We start from the raw sequence: 19,935 nt of genomic DNA, 5'->3' as shown, positions 1-19,935 counted from the left end.
GCACTCCTCCAGTGCATCTTTCCAACCTGGGGATTGAACCTGGCTCTCCCGCATTGCAGGCAGATTCTTTACCATCTGAGCCACCTAGGAAATTTGAGAAAAATCTTAACCCAAGAGGCCTGACTTATAACAGGAATCATTTTGAGAAGTTCAAGAGTTGAAGGTTATTGCATCTTTCCCACCCACCTTTTCACTCCACACAGAACCCAAGGCAAGAAGGGAAAGATAAGAGCAAGACAGCACAAATGAGCCATGAAGCCAAGAACTTGTAGGACAGACATTTTATTGTGACTTGCTTATAGTCAAACATTCAACCCGTCGACTTGCCCATTAGTTAATTGTTTTGCTGGAGATCACAGCCTGATGCCCAAAGGCCCTTAGCCTCATCTTATGTCAGTCTAGTCAATGGTTGCCTATTTTACAGTTCAATTAATTAGAGGAAAATGTCAGGAAAATCTGGTCTTAACATCTCAAATTAATGGCTGTGAGATTTGCAATCCATTTAATATAAAGTGCTCAAGTTCAGTGCAAAAAGGGCAGACTCAGAAGGGCAAGCAGATGCCAGGGAGGAACGTTTCCTGGGAGACAGATGCATTCTACAACTCAAAGAAGAAAAAGCCACTTGTCCAACTTCCCCATAACGGGGTCTAGTATTTTCTTTGCCATCTCTTCCCTCCCTCAGAGGACCAGAACTTCTACAGATACTCTTAGAGTTGTTAAGTTCACTATTTAAAAAACCCGGTTCAGAGGGAGATCTGCAGGGTTTCTGAGCACCAGAGATACTGACTTGGGCTTCTAGCTCCCGTTCCTCTCAGCAGCCCCTGTGAGGCTGACAGGCTGAGTTCTGGCTGGTAGGAGGCCTGCAGCTGTGGAGCTCTCTTCACACCCCTCATTTGCAAATTCACATCACGGACTAGGGCAGACCTTTCCCCAAAGCTTGTCAGATCTCCAGTGGGAAGACAGGCCCACACTAATTAAATAAAGGAGCACTTCATTTGGTTGCTCATCAATTGGACATGACCTACTTCATCATCCCCTTGTTTAACTCTTGTCCTCAGGCCCAACTTTAAAGTGAACCTTTGACTCCCACTGTTAAGACAAAGAAGTGCACTGCCTTCTCAATGATCCTGGGTCTCTGCATGTCCATCCTTCTGTTCTGAAGAGACTGAAGAGAAGCAGGTGGGAAGAGGAAGCGATTTTTTAACCAATTTAAGGGGCATAAATAGGACTGTAACTCAAACAGGCAAAGTCTAGCCATTCGGTCCCAGGACCTTGGCTATTGTTTCTCTCTCAGACTCTCCAAAAGGAAGCCACGTTCTTTTACGTGGCAGCAGGAATATTGACAAAAGCCAGTTCTGTGCTTGTAGACAACTCTCCTGCAATGCTGTTTGGAGAGGTTCCCCTTTCTCTCCCTGTGGATGAACACGATGGTGCCCCTCCTGCCCATGTCTGGGGCTGCAGACTCCCATCAGGTGGCCAGGCAGCCACAGCTTTCAGAAGCCAGCACCTGAGGACTCTTCTGTTCAGACTACTTTCCAAAGACTCACAGTAACTCTTGTGCTTGTGAGACGAGAGATGCTCAGAACGGTTTCACACCACAGGAAGCACCTGCCCCAAAGCCATCTCTGCATCTGGGGACGGGAAGGAGGGGAAAAAGAGGCAAGCCTCTGATGCAGCTCCATCATTCTCAGTCAAAAACCCTTCTAGTCACGAGAAGCTACTGGAACATCTCCACACCAAGGAGACTGTGTACAAACAGGATGAGCCCGGGTTAAGAACCAAAAACGCAGGAAGGTTTTCAGACAGGCAGAAGTCGAAAGTAAAGTGCCTCTTTGCAGTGGGGGAGAGCTTCGTTTGTTCAGAAATGCCTGGGCGTAAACATGAGCGCAAAGAGCGTGCACACTCACACTCACTCTGAGGTAGAAAGAACTGGCCATCTCCAGACAAACACACACACAGACTCCACAGTTCTACAGAAACATGGCACTTGCGTGAAAGATCCTGTCTTTGCTCAAGATGGCAGGTTGGGTCCAATTCCAGCTCTTTCCGACCTGGGGTGGAGCCAGGGAAGTCCTGCCCCACAGGTGGAAAGAGCTGGAAGTGTGCCCATCACTCCTGCCCCACAGCTGTCCGGCCCTGCAGCCAGGGTCACTTTCTGGAGGCCGAACCATGGGCACCCCGGCTGCGGCTCGTCAGAAGCCACTGGGAGCAGATGTCTTGCACCACTGCGTCCCCGCTGCTCTTGGCGGCCTGCTGCACCTGCTCGACTAGGACCGCGGCCCGAGGGTGTTCTTGCTTCACGGCGATCAGGTAGGCAGAACGCAGCTTGCAGCACATCAGGTAGGCCTGAACCTGGCAGTTGGGTGTGAGAGACGGCCGGAAGGAAACCATCACTGCAAGTCACCAAGAAGCACACAGGGCCGCGAAGAGAGACAAGACAGCACTTCTCACCTACCAGTAACTGGGTTCTTGCCTTTTATTACGTTATGGCCACTCTTTAAATATTCTGGACACTAAGCTATTATACTGTATTACTGTACAGTGTAAAAGTTATTATAAATAAGACAAGAATTTTAAAAAGCAGAAGGCAGGCAGGCAGAGCCTGGCCTCTATCTACTCCCTTCAAGGCCCTCGTCACTCTCCTGGGCTCTCCAGCTTTCTCCAGGCCTCACTGCTGACAAACTGGTTTTTGTGGTTATTTGGGTGATTATTTGATTGATGTCTGTCTCCCTGACTAGGAGGGCAGGAAAAGTGTCTGCTTTTTCTAACCATTCCTGGAGCCAAGCACAGGGCCGGGCATGTGGGTGTTCCATGAATGTGCATGAAGTGAATGAATGAATGAATGAATGAGTCATCACACCTGCCCTCTACAATTGGCCCATAGGGCCCCTTTCTCTATTTTTCTTCGACCTGCTTAGTTAAAAATCTTCTACCAGGAAGCTTGGGAAAAGAAACACAGATATACAATTAGAAAAAAGTCTAATTAAGGGGTGGCCCCAGATTGACCTTACTTGCTGTTTGCATCAGAGGCAGTCTAGTTTCCTGCATTCTGGACACACTCCATCTCATGAGTTCCTAGCATAAGGGAGATGAGAGCCCCTTCCTTCCCTGCCCTGACCCCACCTGCACCTCCCTGGTTAGCCAGGGCTCCAGGCTAGCAAATGGCAAGGTCCTGGTGAGCTGCCTCAGACCTCCAGGCCAGCAGCTGCCTTTTGCCATGACAGTCCTCCTGGTGGTTGGAGAGGACTCCCCTCTTCATGTTTCAAAGCTCTACCTTCTTTTCTTACTTCAGTCACTAAAGTCTTCCTTTTCTAAGCTCAATTACAGATAATCGACAGCTGCAAGATGGCTGGCACATTCTGAGCTCTGGTCTGGTTAATCCACCTGCTGCTCTGGGATGTTTGCTCTCACCCAGGCCTTCAGCTCCACTTGGCACCAGTGTACATTGAACAGAATATCACCAAGTCGACAGGCAAAACTCCCTACCTAGAGAAGGGCATTTTTCCAGAAAGTCTGGAATAAAAACTGAATGAAGCTCTTTTACGGCAAGATCTTGTGGCCTTAGATCTTGTGTGTTAGAACAGCGACTAACAGAAGAAAAAACCTGAATAAGTTAACAATGATGGTAGAGATTCCAGGGTCCATCTTTTCCAGGGACAAAGGCTCTGTCCTACTGAGCAGGAGGTCCCTGAAGGCTTAGAAAAGAGCCACACACAGTCTGAGAATCAAGAAGCCTGGGTATCAGGCCTGGCTGTCAGGTTCTCAGTCTGATTCTAGAAAAGGAATTTTTCACATTTTGGGATGTCAGAATTCCATCCTTTTCATAGGATCGCATCAGGATCTTGCAGAATTAGATGAAGAAATGTTAAGAACAGATCCTCCCTAAACCCTCGAATGAAACATGCCCTGGAAATTCAGTTCAGGAAATAGCAATACCACCATGGGGAGCAGCAATGTGGTAGTGTATAAGAAGTTGTTTGCTAACATGAGTTTTCTTCACGAGGCACTCAGCTGCCGGAGGATTCCGCTGCTAGTGGCCAGGGCGGGCTGGCTGGGTTTTCTCATGCCTCTCCTGGCCTGCAGGCCTTCCTCTGAATGGCAGATGGATTGAGCCTATGGTGAGCCACAAACTGGAGCAACTGGGAATACTTTTAGTCTATCCATTTCCTATGCAACAGGAAGCAGGTGCGGGCCTCAGGGGAAAGGCCTGTTCTGGAGACCAAGGCACTAACAGGCATTGTTGGTCAAAGGGCTGGCTGGGTTTTTTCCCTGCCGTAGAGGGTACCCTCGCCCCTTTAGGATAAAGAGATGCCTGTTCACTCTGAGAACCTTATTCAGTGAGACAAGCTGCAAGTGAGGATTTCCTCGGGATGGGAGAGAAAACCTCCATGGAAAATGGGGAGAGTGGAAAGGCCTGTATGTCTTGGGGGTACAGAAGAGAGAGGGCCAAGGCTCATGTGGTCAGGGTTCTTTCTCATGTTCTCTACATGTTCCCTCCCTTCTACGCCCTTCTCTGGGTCCCGGCCCCACCTCTGATAATAAAGAGGGCGAGATAGGGGTTGAATGGAACTGTCGTAGCACGTGAGGGGTGAAGGTGACAAGGCAACTCCAAAGGGCTGTTCCCGAGCATTACTGGATGAGGAGACAACTCTGCTCACCTTGTTGTCGTCACTGTGTATCGCCTGGATCAGGCCCTCCAGCTCCTGTGCGGGACAGAGACACAGCAGTTGTGAGACGGGGCATGGGAGCCGGGGCTCAACTCCGTCTCAGCCCAGCCCTTCTGACTCTGACTGGGGATGCCTGCCTGACCCTTCCTTATAAACTCAACTCCTGGGAAATCCTGGTGGTCCAGTGGTTAGGACTCGGTGCTTTCACTGCCGAGAGCCCAGGTTCAGTCCCTGGTTGGGGAAATGAGATCCTGATAGCCTTGTGGTGTGGCCAAAATAAAAAAAAACAAAACACCTCAACTCCTGCTATCAGAGCAACAGAGGAAATCTAATGATAACACTAAGCTTGGGAATCTGAGAATCAACATCAGATCAAAACCTTTTCCTTGGCTTTCATGAATGATGTGTCTGTTCATCCTACAAAGCCATCAGGGGACAGTTTTGCAGGTGACATGCCACCTGCAGGCCCACACTGACCTCATCTACAATCCCTGGGAGAAACTCAACTCCGTCTGTCCGCAGACACTTCCAGGTGTCAATAACATCAGACAACGGGATGCTTAGGGGGCGGCTTCTGGATACGTACCGTGAATTTTCTTTCCAGGGAAGGGTTGATTAGCGTAAGGCCATTATTATAGAGGGGTCAGAAAGACAGAGGGATCTTGTAGAGTTTCGGGTACATGATGGGGAAGAGAAAAAAAAAGACGGGGATGTGAAGACACTGAAACAGATGCAGGAGCCGAGGTCTGGGGTGGGCGTACCTGGGGGGGAATCCTCCTGAACGCTTCCACGCAGTTGAGGAGGACGGTGTCCCTGTCGCTTTGGGCCGCCATGCCCGACTCGCTGACGCACTTGAGCAGCTGTCGGATCTCACCGAACTTCTCCCTCTCCACCAGCTGCCGGGCGGCCTTGCAGTAGGTAGCGGCGGCATCCAGCTGGAAGTCCTGGAACAGAACACAGGATGACAAGGGTAGGGAGGCAGGGACTCCACAGCTGGGGGAAGGAAGGTGACATTCACAGAGCTCCGAACGGGCTTGGGGCAGACACGCCAAATTGACTGCAGTCCCAGTAGAAACATACATAAGCAGACAACCAGCAGAAGGTTCCTCTTTTGGAGTCTGGCAGACGTTTGGGAAGCAAGCATGGAAACTGGGACTTTGAGATCCACGCTGGTTCATCTCACTTGCTGCCGCATCACTGCCTGAAGATATTCTAATCAAATGCCCGAGACCAGCTCATTCTCCCTCTAACAAGTCAACCGTCTCTTGGAAAATGGATTCTGGGGGCTGATACTGGCTGCCCGGGACACCAGGTGCTCTGAGAAGAGAGGCTGTGGTGTTAGGAGACAGACCAATTCCCCAAAGGGCGGATGATCTAGAAACTACTGGATAAATACTTTGTTGCTTTGGGGTCTGATAGGAGCTGTCACTCTGCCTGCCCACGGGGGTATCTGTGTATGGAGAGCTTTGTCCAACACCAAAAATGGGTGGGAAAAAAGAGATCTGTCAGATTGGATTGCTTGCTGTCTTTGATCCTTGAGATGAGCACAGTGTTAATTAAGACCCTGCGTGCCTGGAGAGGGAGGGGCCTCTGGGTGCCTCTGTGTCAGTGTGGAGTCGGGGTGGTCTGGTTTCTCACGGTCTTAGCTCCCTGCTCCATCCTGCTCCAGTGCCACAGCTGTACCTGGGTCCTCTTATCACAAGCAACAAAAAATGTATGCCTCGAGCTGGCCCGTGGGCAGATGAAGGATGGAGGGGCAGCTCTTGTTGCCAGGGGCCCCCTCCCACTGAATAGGACCTCTCCCCCCACCATCACCTCCTCCAGCCATGCTCCCCTGCAGGGAGGAGAGCTGTGGTGAACTGTTGTAGACCTGGTTTCAGGTATTTATTTGACGTTTTGATGAACTTGTCACCAGTTGCTTGGCTTTTGTCAAAGTGGCCTTCAGTCTCGAACTTGACCCAGTTTTGTAGCAGCCACCTCGTTGCTTTCATCCTTGATGTAGTATAAATCTACTTTTCTCGGGATAAAAATTTTCTGAGGAATAATCTCTCACAGAACTGTGCTCATGTGCTGATCCCCGCTCGTATAAACCTGAGTAATCCGGTCATACCTGCAGAACACGGAATGCGATTCCAAAACCATCTTCTACATTTTTCCCTCCTAGCATGACCTGAAAAGGAGAGGGAAACATGCTTACAGAAACAATAATGACTGGAGCAGCCCCGCAGTTAAGAACAAGGCCCTCGTTCATTCGTTTATTCAACAAATATCTGGGAAGACTCTACTGGGCACAGGCATGAGGGATACGAGAGTCCTCAAAATGGACTCAAGCCACAGCCTTCTGGGGCTCACACTCCATCAGGGAGGCAGCCATCAAACAAACGACTGAAAGGGTCAGACGATTCCAAGCGTGATGAGCATTTAACAGCCTGCCGGGGGCCTGTGACATCAGGCATACCTTGCAGGCAACATCCATTTTCATGTGGTTATTTCCAAACAGGGTTGGCAGAGGCGAGGTGGTGACTTGGGAGGTCCCGGCACTTTCGCAGCGATGCAAGAACCTGGTCACTTCCATCTGCAGCTGAAGGGTGTTCATGTGTCTGTGGGGACAGGTGACATACAGTCTGGCCTCAGGAGGGAACTCGGGGGTAACTAGGACCAGCGGGGACTGAGAAGTCATAACAGGATGGCAATGAAAAGGGCAAGAGAAAAGGGTGCGGAGGGAAGAGATCCAAAAGGCCCTCTGAGAAGTTACGACAGGACAAAAAGGGGTGACGAGTGTTTACAGAGCACGGTATGCTGCTAACAACAGAGGTTGAGACAGACGTGAATCCTGGCCCCAGAGGCTAGAGGAGAGCTGTGGAGGGAATAAACCCACCAAGGCACCTAGCGATTGGGACTGTGAAGGAAAAAACAGTGACAGCGAGCATTCACTTCAGATGCTGTGTTCTCAGCATAAAGGCTGTGAGGAGGGAAGGACTCAGGGTGCCGAGGAGCCAGTGTGCCTGATGCACCTCAAGGAAGGAGAGTGCTTTGACGTAAGATTGAGATGAAGGGTCACCCAGGACTTCTTTTGCCTCTTGCATGGGGTAGGGGTTTAGTCTGATTGTCACGGGTGAGCCTAATCCCCGCCCCTTCCCCTCTCTCCTTTCCTCCAAGCTCCTCTGGAGACTTTTGAGACTTAACACCAGACACTATCATCCGTGAATGACTCCTATCAGGTGTATATGTTCGTTTCCCACGATTTCAGAGATGGGCGAGGGCGGCTTCATCACCAACAGTCCTCCCGGTTCCAGCCCTTCTGCACCGCCCCAACTGTTCCCTGAACCCTGAGCTACCTCGACACATCAGACGCCGCCATCTTCTTTCGGAAGAAGGTGGCTTTCTTCCTTCCGCTACGCCGGGAGGTTTCTTGGAGGTAGATCTTCAGGTGGTCCTTGGCTTTCAGCAGCCAAGAGAGCTTCTCTCCCAGCTCCGTGTACGTCTTTGCTTTGTGAGTGAAGAACCGGATACAGGTCATGGCGGCCCGCACATGGTCCTGGAAGAGGAAAATGAACGTTCGGGTCAAAGGAGGCTTGGAGGATGGGGATGCGGGGAGAATTCTGATCTGAATTCCACCCAGGATGTCTGGTTGCCAGCACCCCTTCCCTCAGAGGCCCAAGAGATCCAAAAGTCAACTGACTGGCTGGGTTCTTGTTTCTGCAGCCTTGTGGGCTATGTGTGTGCTCAGTCGTGTCTGACTCTGCGACCCCATGGACTGTAGCCCGCCAGGCTCCTCCATCCATTGGATTCTCCAGGCAAGAACACTGGAGTGGGTTGCCATTTCCTCCTCCAGGGGATCTTCCTGACCCAAGGATTGAAACTGCGTGTCTGGTGTCTCCTGCATTGCAGGAGGATTCTTTACCTGCTGAGCCATGGGGGAAGCAGCTGGCCACACTCTTGGGTGGGACATTATTTCACCACAAAAGAGATCTTTAAAAAGGAGCACATGTATACCTGTGGCGGATTCGTTTTGATGTTTGGCAAAACTAATACAGTGTTTCAAGTTTAAAAAAAAAAAAAAAAGACAATGGCATAAAGTAACAATTATATAAAAAAAAAGGAGACTTAAGATACTCCATTTGACTTGCCATCACTTTCACTCTGGCTTTGAATCATTCAATGTCTCTGTGACTTAGTATTGGCCACCCTCACAGACTGGAAGAAACATGATCCCTCTCCTTTCGTGCATCTTCTCTACAAATACTTCTCTACCCTTCCTTATGAATTCTGCATTCACACCCCATGTTTATCTAGAAACTACCATATCCCTCTCCTTTTTAATCTTTATATTTCCTGAATTCTGAAGAATGCCATTACTCACAAGATTAAAGTTTGCCTCTTTGGGATGAGAATGGAAATCCTGATATTACATAAGAATGCCTCAGAGCAACATGGATTTGTTGTTGCTGAGTCAAGGAGCAAGTCTAGGGACCAAGTGACAGTCTTGTTCCCTTATCCTGCGCAGACCCACCTCAGTGGCAAGGCTGCAGGGACAGAGGTAGCAGGCAGGATGGGGCTGTTGTTACCTTCATAAACTGCTGCAGCTCATACAGGATGTGGTAGTAGTTCTTCTTCTGTAAATGCTGGCAGGCAGCAATCAAGTACTTTCCCCAGCTTTCCAAGGATGAGTCAATAGATTCTAGGAGGTTTTCTAAATCGTGTAGCTTCCCACTTTTATAGCTTGGCTGGAAAATGCCTTCTATGAAGACTTCTGGGGGACTCTCCTGGAGCAGGGCAAAGCAACAAGTCAGAAGTCTTGAGCCTGGTTCTGGCACTGCTTAGGATCCATTCTGAGTTTCCTTCCACTCACAACCCTCCACATTCTCATATAGGGATGCTACTTAACCTTTTTTGTGCATCACAGATGGATCCCTTTGAGAATCCCACTCCAGTGACTGCTTCTCTCCTTCTCTGTACAGAAGAGCTCCTTGACAGAGTTATCTACACCCCCAGTCTCTAATTCCTCTCCTGTGATTGTCTCTTGAACTCACTCTCATCCAGCTTTTATACCTACACCTCCATTGCAACTGCCCCTTAGGTCACCGAAGACCTCTACTTTGTTAAATCTAAAATTCTTAGACCTTATTTTCCACCTATCCTGTCAATAGCTGCTGATAGCTGGTGGCTTGCTCCTTGAAAAACTGTCTTTACTTGGCTCCCAGGATACCATCCCTGCCAGGTTTTCATTCTATTTCTCTGGTTAGTCCTTCTCTATCTCTTTTGTTGATTCCTCCTAAGCTCCCCAGGGCTTAGGAAGATCCTCTTTTCTTTTAGTCACTCTTTTGATTTTTATAAGTTTCAGGGCTTTAAATCTAGCTATTTGCTGATTATATCTAAATCTCTATTTCTAGCCTGTTTATTCTTCCTGAACTCCAGAACTGTATATCTAAATTATATTCAATTGCCGACCCAAAAAGTCCTCTTGGGTATCTAGAGAATACATACTGATATAAAACTGCACCCTTGATTGTTTCTCCTCACTCTGCTCTTTCTGCAGTCTTCCCTTTCTCAGATGGCAATTTTATTCTTCTACTTGTTCAGGCCAAAAGCCTTCACCATCTTCTTCTTACCTTGCAACATAGAAGTCATTACCAAATTCTATTGGCTCCACCTCAAATATACACAGAATCTATATGTAATTGACCACTTCTCACCACCTCATGTACCACCCTGGTCCATGTCATGGGCACCACTTGCCTGAATGATCCCAATGGCCTTCTCCCTGGTCTTCCTCTTTTACCTCCTGCCTCTTTTTTGCCTAACGTCAATCAACCCAAGTGATTTGGTTAAAAACATAAGTTAGATCACATTATTTCTCTGCTCAAAATCTTCCAAAGGTTTTCCTTCTCACGCAGCACAAAGCTCAAGTCCTCATAATGTCTGCAAGGCCCTATATGATCTGGGCCCTATTAGGTTTCTGACCTTACCTGCTACCACCCTTTCCCCAGCTCACTCTGCTTAAGCCACCCTGGCTTTGCCCTTGTGACTGACTCCCTCCACCTGGACTGTGCTTCTTCCACAATCTGCATGGTTCATTCCCCACCTACTTTAAGCCTTCGCTCAGATGTCACCTGTCCAGACATCCTGTCTACAATCGTACAATTCGCCTCTTCCCTCTCCTCTACTTTATTCTTATTACTTGTCACCTACACTATATATTTTATCTTGTTTATTGTCTCTCTCCCTAGTATAATGTAAGTTTTATAAAAGTAGATTTTTTTTGGTTTGCCTTTTTTTTTCTTCACTGTTGTACTTCTGGTGCCCAGAATAGCCCTTGGCCATTTAATAACTATTTTTTGGGTGAATGAATAAATGATAAATATCATGGATCTCATCAGGAAAGTGTACACACTCACTAATCTACTCAATTCTGAAGTTCATCTGTGGTTCAGAGACCCTGAATCATACCCCCTCATTGCATAGTCATAGAAAAGAAAATCATTTGGCCATTTAGACTTTAGATTATGAGTAAGTGATGAGAAGTGAAGGATAGCTACAAACTCATGGCAGTACAACCATGCTGGCCCTGAAGCACTGGGCACAAGCTGTTTAGAAGTGGAGAGGATCTGGGCTTTAGAACATCCACAGTGGGCGAGTGGCTTCTTTCCTAATTTTGGCTTTTCCTGAACACTCAGACCTAACCTAAAAGTTGTAGGACACACTTTAAGAAGTAGGGAGATCAGCTGCACTGGAAAGGTACAATATCTCAGAAGAGCAACCCCTTAAGAACTTTCATTTCATCCACTCATTCACTGGCATTAGGACAGGTGCCTGAAGATAGCAGGTAAGGGAAGTAAGGGCCTTCTCGGTCCAGATGGGAAGACACAATTGTAAAGAAATAGCTGCAATCCACTGGGATAAAAGCAATAAGAAACCTAGGTTCTAGGCACAGCAGTGGTATATAGGAAGAGGTGAATGCTCAACAGAGAGGGTCTAGAAGGACAAACAGGAGTTCTCCAAGAAAACAAGGAGGGGCAGGGCATCCTAGGGAGGGGAAACAGCAATGCAGACTCCTGGAGCTAAGAAAGGGCGTGGTACTATTAGGAAAATTTAAGCAATCTGGCAAGTCTGGAATACAGATCATAGACAGGATTTGTGGTGAAAGTTAACTGGAGAAATAAGGGGACCTGATCCTATTGTGTTCTGCATTCATGCTAAAGAACGTGGACTTCATCTTACAGCCATGGGGATCCACCGAAGGCCTTTTACAGAAAGGAATCACATGAATTATGAACACCATAAATAACATGTACTATGTTTTAGAAAGCTCTCTCAGGGATGAAAGACAGGGAATGAGCATCTTCCATGCTCTAGGCATTCAGTTGTAGTTTTCACAATGTTTTTTTTTTTTCCTGTTGTTCTCCACCTGCTTGAGAAAGTAAGATAGTCCACTTCAAGGGTAGTTGTGATTACAGGAGACAGAAAGAAGAAGAAGGGGCAAAGCTGTCGTCAGCTTTTACCAAGATAAGTAAGTAAGCAGCTTAACTCTCTGGACTGGTCATCAGAAGAAACAGAACTGGGTGAGGTAAAGCAGCTTTATCTCAAAACTCATTTGGAAACTGAACAAACAATTAGCAATTGAAGACCAAATAACATAACTTTTACAATATTCTTGACACCCGGTTAAGACACAGTAGCTAAGGCAGGAGTGAAAACATCTCCCTTTTGTGTCCTGTGTGTGTGCTCATTCGTGTCCGACTCTTTGCGACCCCATGGACTGTAAACTGCCAGGCTCCTCCGTCCATGGGATTTTTCAGGCAAGAAAACTGGAGTGGGTTGCCATTTCCTCCTCCAAGGGATCTTCCTGACCCAGAGATCAAACCTGCGTCTCCAACACCCTGTAAGGGTGGGGTTACCAGGACTCTGTTCTGCTGACTCACTTGGAGATATTCGAGAAGGTATGTCTACTTGTAAATTTTCATTGGCTACCATTTTGGATGAGGGCAGCAGACTAAAATTAAAGTAAAACTCAAGTTTCTTTAATTTTATATGCAATTTGGTATGAATCAGTTTTTCCCTCAGAAAAACTTCATGGGACATTCAGATAAAAAAAGAGAAGGTCAAAGAGTCATGGTGAAATGGAGTTTTGACTTGGCTTAACAATAGCTCCAAGGAATCACACACTTCACCTTTGCCTCCTGTGAGAGGAGAGCAGAGGACATCAGAGGAACAAAGCAGAGCATACTCTCTCCTCCCGTAAGATGCTTGGGGCCAAACTTAGGATCTGTGTTTTAGGGTGCTTCCTGGGCTTTGTGATGACAACTCGGAGTGGATGTGCAGTTGGGTCAGCAGCAGGACATAATCCAGGGCAGGTGGGAAGTGTGTGGAAACAGAGAGAAGTTAAGCAATTTGCCCAAGGTCATACCACTCATACCAAGCATCTCGTTCCAGAGCCCACATTCTCAGCTATTATTTAGTTCTGCTGTATGTTCTGGAAGAAGGGATGAAATTTGTCATTGCCAGTGAGAAGAGCAATCTAGGATCCAGGTTAAGACTTTTGCATGCTCGTCCAAACATGATTTGTGTAGAGAGAATTTGCCATTTGCAGTTTTTTTTTTTTTTTTTTTTTTGGTCGCGCCACACAACTCGCAAGATCCTAGTTCCCTGAACAAGGATTGAACCTGGGTCCTCGGCAGTGAAAGTGCAGAGTCCCAACCACTGGACCGCCAGGGAAATCCCTAGAATTTGCCATTTGGACTTGACTCTGCCTGAGATGATCCTACAGCTGAACCCTGGGGTAGCGTTAAGGGGGGTTATTGCTCCCTGAAAGCTGGGCAGGCCAAGCCAGGTGGGCAAGGCAGGCACTGCGTGCGAGGGTGTCTGAGGGGCCCACCGTGTGCAGCAGGTGCAGCAGGGCTTCCCGCAGACAGCTGTGCCTCACATAGAAGCTGATGATGGCCAGGTGGGTGCTGTAGCTATGCAGGTAGAACAGGCATTCTTGGTAGTAGGTGTTGTTCAGGATCTTCCCTTCAGGAATCACTTCCAGAGAGAGGCTCTGGGTCCGGAGGGTTGCTTCCAGCTCTTTCAAGGTGGCCAAGAAATCATCATCTTGCTGCCAAGAGAGGACAGAGAGGGAACAAGGGACCCAGAGAGTTCTCAGCAGCCTCTGGAAACGCTGCTTTCAAAAAACGCTTAACAATATGGAAAAATGCTCTCTTGTATAGTGTTAAAGGTAAAAAACAGGCAGGATATAAAATTCTACACATTATAAACCGTATGCCATGCTGTGCTAAGTCACTTCGGTCGTGTCTGACTCTTTGCGACCCTATGGACTGTAGCCCGCCAGATTCCTCTGTCCATGGGGGATTCTGTAGGCAAGAATACTGGAGTGGCTTGCCGTGCCCTCCTCCAGGGGATCTTCCTGACCCAGGGATTGAACCCGAATTTCCTGCATTGGCAGGCATGTTCTTTACCACTAGCACCACCTGTGGAACCCTATCTACTATACAACAGCAATTTAATTCAAAAACATAACAGAAAAGTCGCCAAAATCTAAATACGGCTTAAGTCTGGATATGGGATTATATGTGATTTTCATGTCTTTAAAATAATTCTTTTTGTTGTTGGAAATTTGACTGTTTATGACTTATCTAATCACATAGATGGTGAGGGACAGGGAAGCCTGGCGTGCAGCAGGTCCATGGGTCTCAAAGAGTAGGACATGACTAGGCGACTTTCTTGGAAAAGGAACCACATACATTGGAAAGAAGGAAATCCAAACTGGACAGCTCTGGGCCAGGGCTGCACTGTCATTGGGACGGAAGCTGATCTTCTTCCCAGGCCATTACTGCTCTGGGGCCTTGCTGTTCCCCTGAGCCCAGCCTGTGCCTGCTGTGCTCTTACCACAGATAGGAGTGGCCTCGCTGTGGACTCCAGGTACTCAACCACCTCCTGTACCAGTCTTGAGCCATGACTTAGCTGACTGAGGTCGAAAGGGGGCTTCAGGCAGCGGCTGAACTTCTCCCGTGCAGCTGTGAGGTTCCCAGCTTTGAGGCAGGCCATGCCCCAAGCATGCCATGCCCCGGTGGGATCAAGGCCAGTCTTTGTGGAGACCTGGAGGAAAAACCGCTCCTTTTAGGGAAAAGGACTTGCAGCCAGGCCTGAGGGTCCCAAAGACTGATACTATCCCGTGGTTGTCAATCATCTCCCCTACCCCACCCCACCCCACCGCCATGACTCCCACACTGACAAAGTGGTCATGCCCTAGACATTCTCCGTGGCCAAGGAAAAGTGGAGGAAGTAACTCATTGGGGCAGACATCAGCTCTGTGCCTCACCTCAACACCCAGTTGGTAGTACTCAGCTTCCAAGAGCTGGTTCCTGAGCCTGGTTACCGCAGCCGGTTGCAAGATCTGATCCAGAGATGGCACGTGGCGATAGGCGGCAGCAACTAAAATATTCAGCACATCGACCTTGCTGATGTAGCTATCAGGAGGAAAAGGGCATGGCAGTGAGGCTCCCCAGGGTCCTCCCAGGAACAGTGCTGCTTCAAGGTTTCCTATTTCATTTTTAATGTGAAATGGGATCATGCGAATTGGGAGGTACATGGGCGAATAGGCGCTGGAGTCAGACTTTCTGATTCTCAACTTGATCTCTTGGTGGCTCTATGATCTTAGGCAAGTTAGCTAACCTTTCTCTGCCTCAATCTACTCATCTGTGAAATGGATATAACAGGGAGTTTTAAGGATAAAATGAAATAACTGAAGGAAAAGACTTAGGATGGTATCTGGAGCTTTGCAGTAGATTGCGGTAGATGTAGTGTTAGTCGATCAGTGGTGTCCAACTCTTTGTGACCCTATGGACTGTAGCCTGCCAGGTTTCTCTGTCCACAGAATTCTCCAGGCAAGAATACTGGAGTGGGTTGCCATTTCCTTCTCCAAGGGATCTTCCCAACCCAGGGATCGAACCCAGGTCTCCTGCACTGCAGGCAGATTCTTTACCATCTGTGCCACCAGGGAAGCCCCCCCCAGGAAGCTTTTAGGAACTCATTAAATGTTAGCTATCAATATGTGGAGTAGGGACGTTCTGGAACACTCAGGTCTACTTGAGGCAAGGCCTTTACATTGAACGTTAGGAGCTCACAGGCTACCCATTGCTTTTTGGTTCTCTGGAAGCCTATGTGGGAGAGCACATACAGACTGTATCAGGGGTCTGCACCTCCAGTCAGTATGGAGGTCACAGCACTACCATCCTCTGGAGTGCTGCTGGGCAGGGGCCTCCTGGCTTTTCACTTGGATTCTAGTGCCCTGGACTTGACATCCTCTATCTGGGTCAAGGATGGATACTGTTACTAGGACTGCTGCCTCTGATCTTACTCCGAATATCTGGTGATTGCAAAAACCTTTTAAAGACAGACTCCAGAAAGCTGTCTGGGATCATTCTGTGTGATCCTACCTGAGACAGGCCTATACTCAAGGTTCTTGATCTTGTATCAGATTCTATCAAAACCTCTCCATGGATCCTGACTTGTCCACTGATTTCCCTGGAAAGGGATTCAGCACATGAGTGAGTCTCAATGAGCGGGGGTAGGGCAGGGGATGGTACAGTGTGTAAAAGCAAGTTTGGTATCATCATGTACTGCTGCTGCTGCTGCTAAGTCGCTTCAGTCGTGTCCGACTCTGTGTGACCCCAGAGACAGCAGCCCACCAGGCTTCTCCGTCCCTGGGATTCTCCAGGCAAGAACACTGGAGTGGGTTGCCATTTCCTTCTCCAATGCATGAAAGTGAAGAGTGAAAGTGAAGTCGCTCAGTCATGTCCGACTCCCAGCGACCCCATGGACTGCAGCCTACCAGGCTCCTCCGTCCATGGGATTTTCCAGGCAAGAGCACTGGAGTGGGTTGCCATTGCCTTCTCTGACTAGATACGTGTAATAGGTGGTTTGAGCTTCTGTCTTTAAACATTATTTGTCTATAGACTATTGAGCATCCCTTGGACTGCAAGGAGTTTAAACCAGTCAATCCTAAAGGAAATCAATAGTCATTGGAAAGACTGATACTGAAGCTGAAGCTCCAATACTTTGGCCACCTGATGCAAAGCGCCGACTCACTGGAAAAGACCCTGGTACTGGGAAAGACTGAGGGCAGGAGGAGAAGGGGGTGACAGAAGATGAGATGGTTGGATGGCATCACCTACTCAATGGACAGGAGTCTCAGCAAACTCTGGGAGACAGTGAAGAACAGGGAAGTCTGGCGTGCTGCAGTCCATGGGGTTGCAAAAAGTTGGACATAGCTTAGCAACTGAACGACAACAATTTGTGTACTGGAAGAAGGTATTTAAAACAGTGGAAAATACTCTGCAAATCAGGAGTTCTCAATACCCGAGAGATGAATCTACTGTTGTCAGCAACTGGGTACAAATGCAGCTAATGTGAGGACTCCAGGGTTGGGCGGAAAGAATGTGCAATTTGGAATCACTGCTGTTAGGTGTCCAGCAAGCCCAAGACACCTACGGGTGGATGAGAATCCTCTTGAAGCAAGGCCCTCCTTAATTTCTGCTTGCTTAGTCCAAAGTGGATATTGCCTCCATCTGTACTGGATTTTGAAGGAAGTTTAGGACATACTATTAAATTTGTTCTGCCTCCCCACAATCTGAGTATCTTTTTTCTCTTAATAAGACTGTATTTCATTTACATTTCTGATATTTGAGAAATATTCAGATATCTCAAGATTTTTGCCATTAACTCTGCCTTTTGCTATATGGAATGGTTTCTGTTCTTTCCTTCTCTTCTCCCCCATTTCTGATAAACTGGTATAGTTTTGGTTCTTTACATGGTTATCTAAAAAACTGTATTTAACATATTATATTCCTCTTTTTTTGTCAACTTGAAAAATGATATAGAAACCTCTGTCTCTTGATCAGGCAGTAAAATTAACTCCTACATATTTCCTTCTACTTTCTGTCCCACTTCTTTCTGCCTTTCTCAACCTTCAGGTGTTTGTTAATAAGAATAAAACTGACATTTTTGGAGTACACAGGCCCAGTTCTTAGCCCTTTATATGGTTATAGTACTCACACTTTATCCTTATAACAGCCATATAGAATAAATATCATTAATATCCCCATTTTCCAGAGGAGGAAACTGGGGCCCAGAGTCATCTAAAGTTACAGAGCTCTAGGAAGTGGTGAAGCTGAGCGTCACTGCACTCTCTGTGATCTGGAGAGTGTGCAGGCCGGTACTCTGGGCAAGTGCCTGAAGCACTGACACGTCAAAGAAAATTAAGCTCTCTGCTCTGAAATCTGGGTAGGACTGAGTGCTGGGAACACACAACATGAGTCACACATTTGGGTGGGTAAGCTGGGAATTGAGAGTTTTCAATGTCAGGTTAACGGAGGCAGAGCAGGTTGTGTAGGGGCCTGGGGCAGAATCCTCCCCTTTCCACAGAGACTTCTATTTTATGACTCATGTTTCTCCCTGGGATGCAGGGACAGACCAGTCCACAGTGTGCTTCAAAGATCTGTCATCCACAGCTCCCTGAGGCCACACTCTCAATTTGATCAAGACTAGGTAGAGTTTTGGTTAAGGCTAAGGATACATTTTCCTTGTCTTTTTTTTTTTTTTTTTTTTTAATTTTTGGTTGCACTGAGCAGCATGCAGGATCTTAGTTCTCCAAGCAGGAATCAAACCTGCACCCTCTGTGGTGGAAGATTGGATTCTTAACCACTGTACAGCCAGGGAAGTCCCAGAACACATTTTCTTTAAAAGCCAGAAAGTTCCCCAGGGACTAAAGATGTTCCCCTAAATTAATTTTAATTACAAATTAGCCAGTCTTTCTTTCAGACCGGGTATAGCTAGAGAACCTTCCTTGAGGACCCCTCAGGGAAAGGGAAGAACTGTCGCGGGAGGGTGAGGAGGACAGCTTGTGGTCTGGTGATGGCATTTTGCCAACGTCAGACGGGATGCAAACAGTTCAGCATGTCTTGTCAGAGGATGGGGAGGTGAAAACTCACAGTGGGATCAGAAAAAGAAGCTGGATAAACATGTTGTTTAGTCGCTAAGTTGGCGATCCCATGGACTACAGCCTGCCAGGCCAGAATACTGGAGTGGGCTGCCACTTCCTTCTCCAGGGGGAGTTCGACCCAGGGATCAAACTCGCATCTCATGATCACCAGGTAAAAGAAGAGGGACTCACTTCCGCTTACCTGTCACAAAGCGCCAGGTCCTGGCTCTGGCCTGCCTTGACGAACATCATCTTGGCGCTGAAGAGCAGCTGCTTCATGATGTCCGTGAGCAGCCCTGCATCCACCTCGGGGTTGGTGAGCCCCTGGGACAGCCTGCAGCAGTGCTCGATCAGCTGGTGGCCACAGGCCACGCTGTCCTCGTGCAGATTCAGGATGGCAATGCACAGGGAGGCGCTGGGGGCCTGGCCCGAGCAGAAGAGGAGAGAGGCACACCGTGAGTTCAGGGGCCAGGTCAGTCTTCAAAGGTAGCTGGGGAGGCAGGAACTCTACCCATTTCAGGAAGCTTGAAAAGCTCAGGTGGAAGAAACCAAACTCCCACAGAGCAGAAGTGGAACTAACACAGTTAGCAAAAGCAGAAGTGGAACTAAACCTATTTCGAAGTTCTAAGTCATACTCTGGCTGCTAGGTTTTGTCACCTGACTGGGAAGAAGGCAGCTGTGTCCACGTGTCACATACTGCTTGGGAATGTCCGGAGGGGCCCTTCTTTCCCAGTTTACTAGGAGTTCAGGTACTCTTTGATGCTGGTTTGGACAATAGTTGACTTGCTTGTTTAGCTACCTGGAGAGGTCTCTGCTTCAAGCCACTGGACACAGTGCTGCTAAAATTAATATTCTTAAAGCACATTCCATGGCCCTTCATGTCTACCAAGTACATATATCTCACTGCAGAGTGTAAGGCCCTACACATACGTAGCCCATTTCAACCTTACCTCTATTAACACCCCATGTTTCCTCCAAATTAAACCACTTCTAACTCCCCAACTATTTTGGACACCGTGTCTTTGCTTGGATGTTCTAGTTTGGAACTCTTTATCCTTACCCTATCCTCACTCCCCTCATGACACCCAAACTTCTGCTTGTCAAACTCCTACCTCACTTCCAAAGCTCATCTTAAATGCCACGAAGGCTTTCCTGATTTTCTCCTGTGTATTTCTCAAGCTGTCCCTCATTTTGTGCTTTTAACTGGTTTCCCTGCCTTAGCTCCCATGTGATTACACTGTGAGCAAGTGAAGACCAGCCTGTGTTTGCCCAACTCTGCATTTCCTGCTG

At 47.9% G+C, this 19,935-nt stretch overlaps 1 protein-coding gene across 3 annotated transcripts in view; it reads right to left on the bottom strand.

Moving 5' to 3' along the window:
• Positions 1–266: 266 nt before the first annotated feature.
• Positions 267–19,935, bottom strand: part of ZFYVE26 (zinc finger FYVE-type containing 26) — a 70,577-nt gene continuing 50,908 nt past the window's right edge. For all 3 annotated transcript variants that reach the window (XM_006056168.4, XM_006056169.4, XM_044924811.2), the window contains 11 exons: positions 18,848–19,068; positions 14,986–15,133; positions 14,553–14,762; positions 13,543–13,761; positions 9,236–9,433; positions 8,006–8,205; positions 7,126–7,267; positions 6,778–6,837; positions 5,429–5,611; positions 4,659–4,703; positions 267–2,352 (listed from right to left, as the gene is read on the bottom strand). In XM_006056168.4, the coding sequence (XP_006056230.3) occupies positions 2,149–2,352; positions 4,659–4,703; positions 5,429–5,611; positions 6,778–6,837; positions 7,126–7,267; positions 8,006–8,205; positions 9,236–9,433; positions 13,543–13,761; positions 14,553–14,762; positions 14,986–15,133; positions 18,848–19,068 (1,830 nt within the window). In that variant the 3' untranslated portion in view covers positions 267–2,148. The remainder of the gene's footprint in view (positions 2,353–4,658; positions 4,704–5,428; positions 5,612–6,777; positions 6,838–7,125; positions 7,268–8,005; positions 8,206–9,235; positions 9,434–13,542; positions 13,762–14,552; positions 14,763–14,985; positions 15,134–18,847; positions 19,069–19,935) is intronic.

Source organism: Bubalus bubalis, chromosome 11 (assembly GCF_019923935.1).
Source record: "Bubalus bubalis isolate 160015118507 breed Murrah chromosome 11, NDDB_SH_1, whole genome shotgun sequence".
NCBI lineage: Eukaryota > Metazoa > Chordata > Mammalia > Artiodactyla > Bovidae > Bubalus > Bubalus bubalis.
The sequence above is the reverse complement of the archived record's forward strand: the minus strand, read 5'-3'. Positions and strand labels throughout refer to the sequence as shown.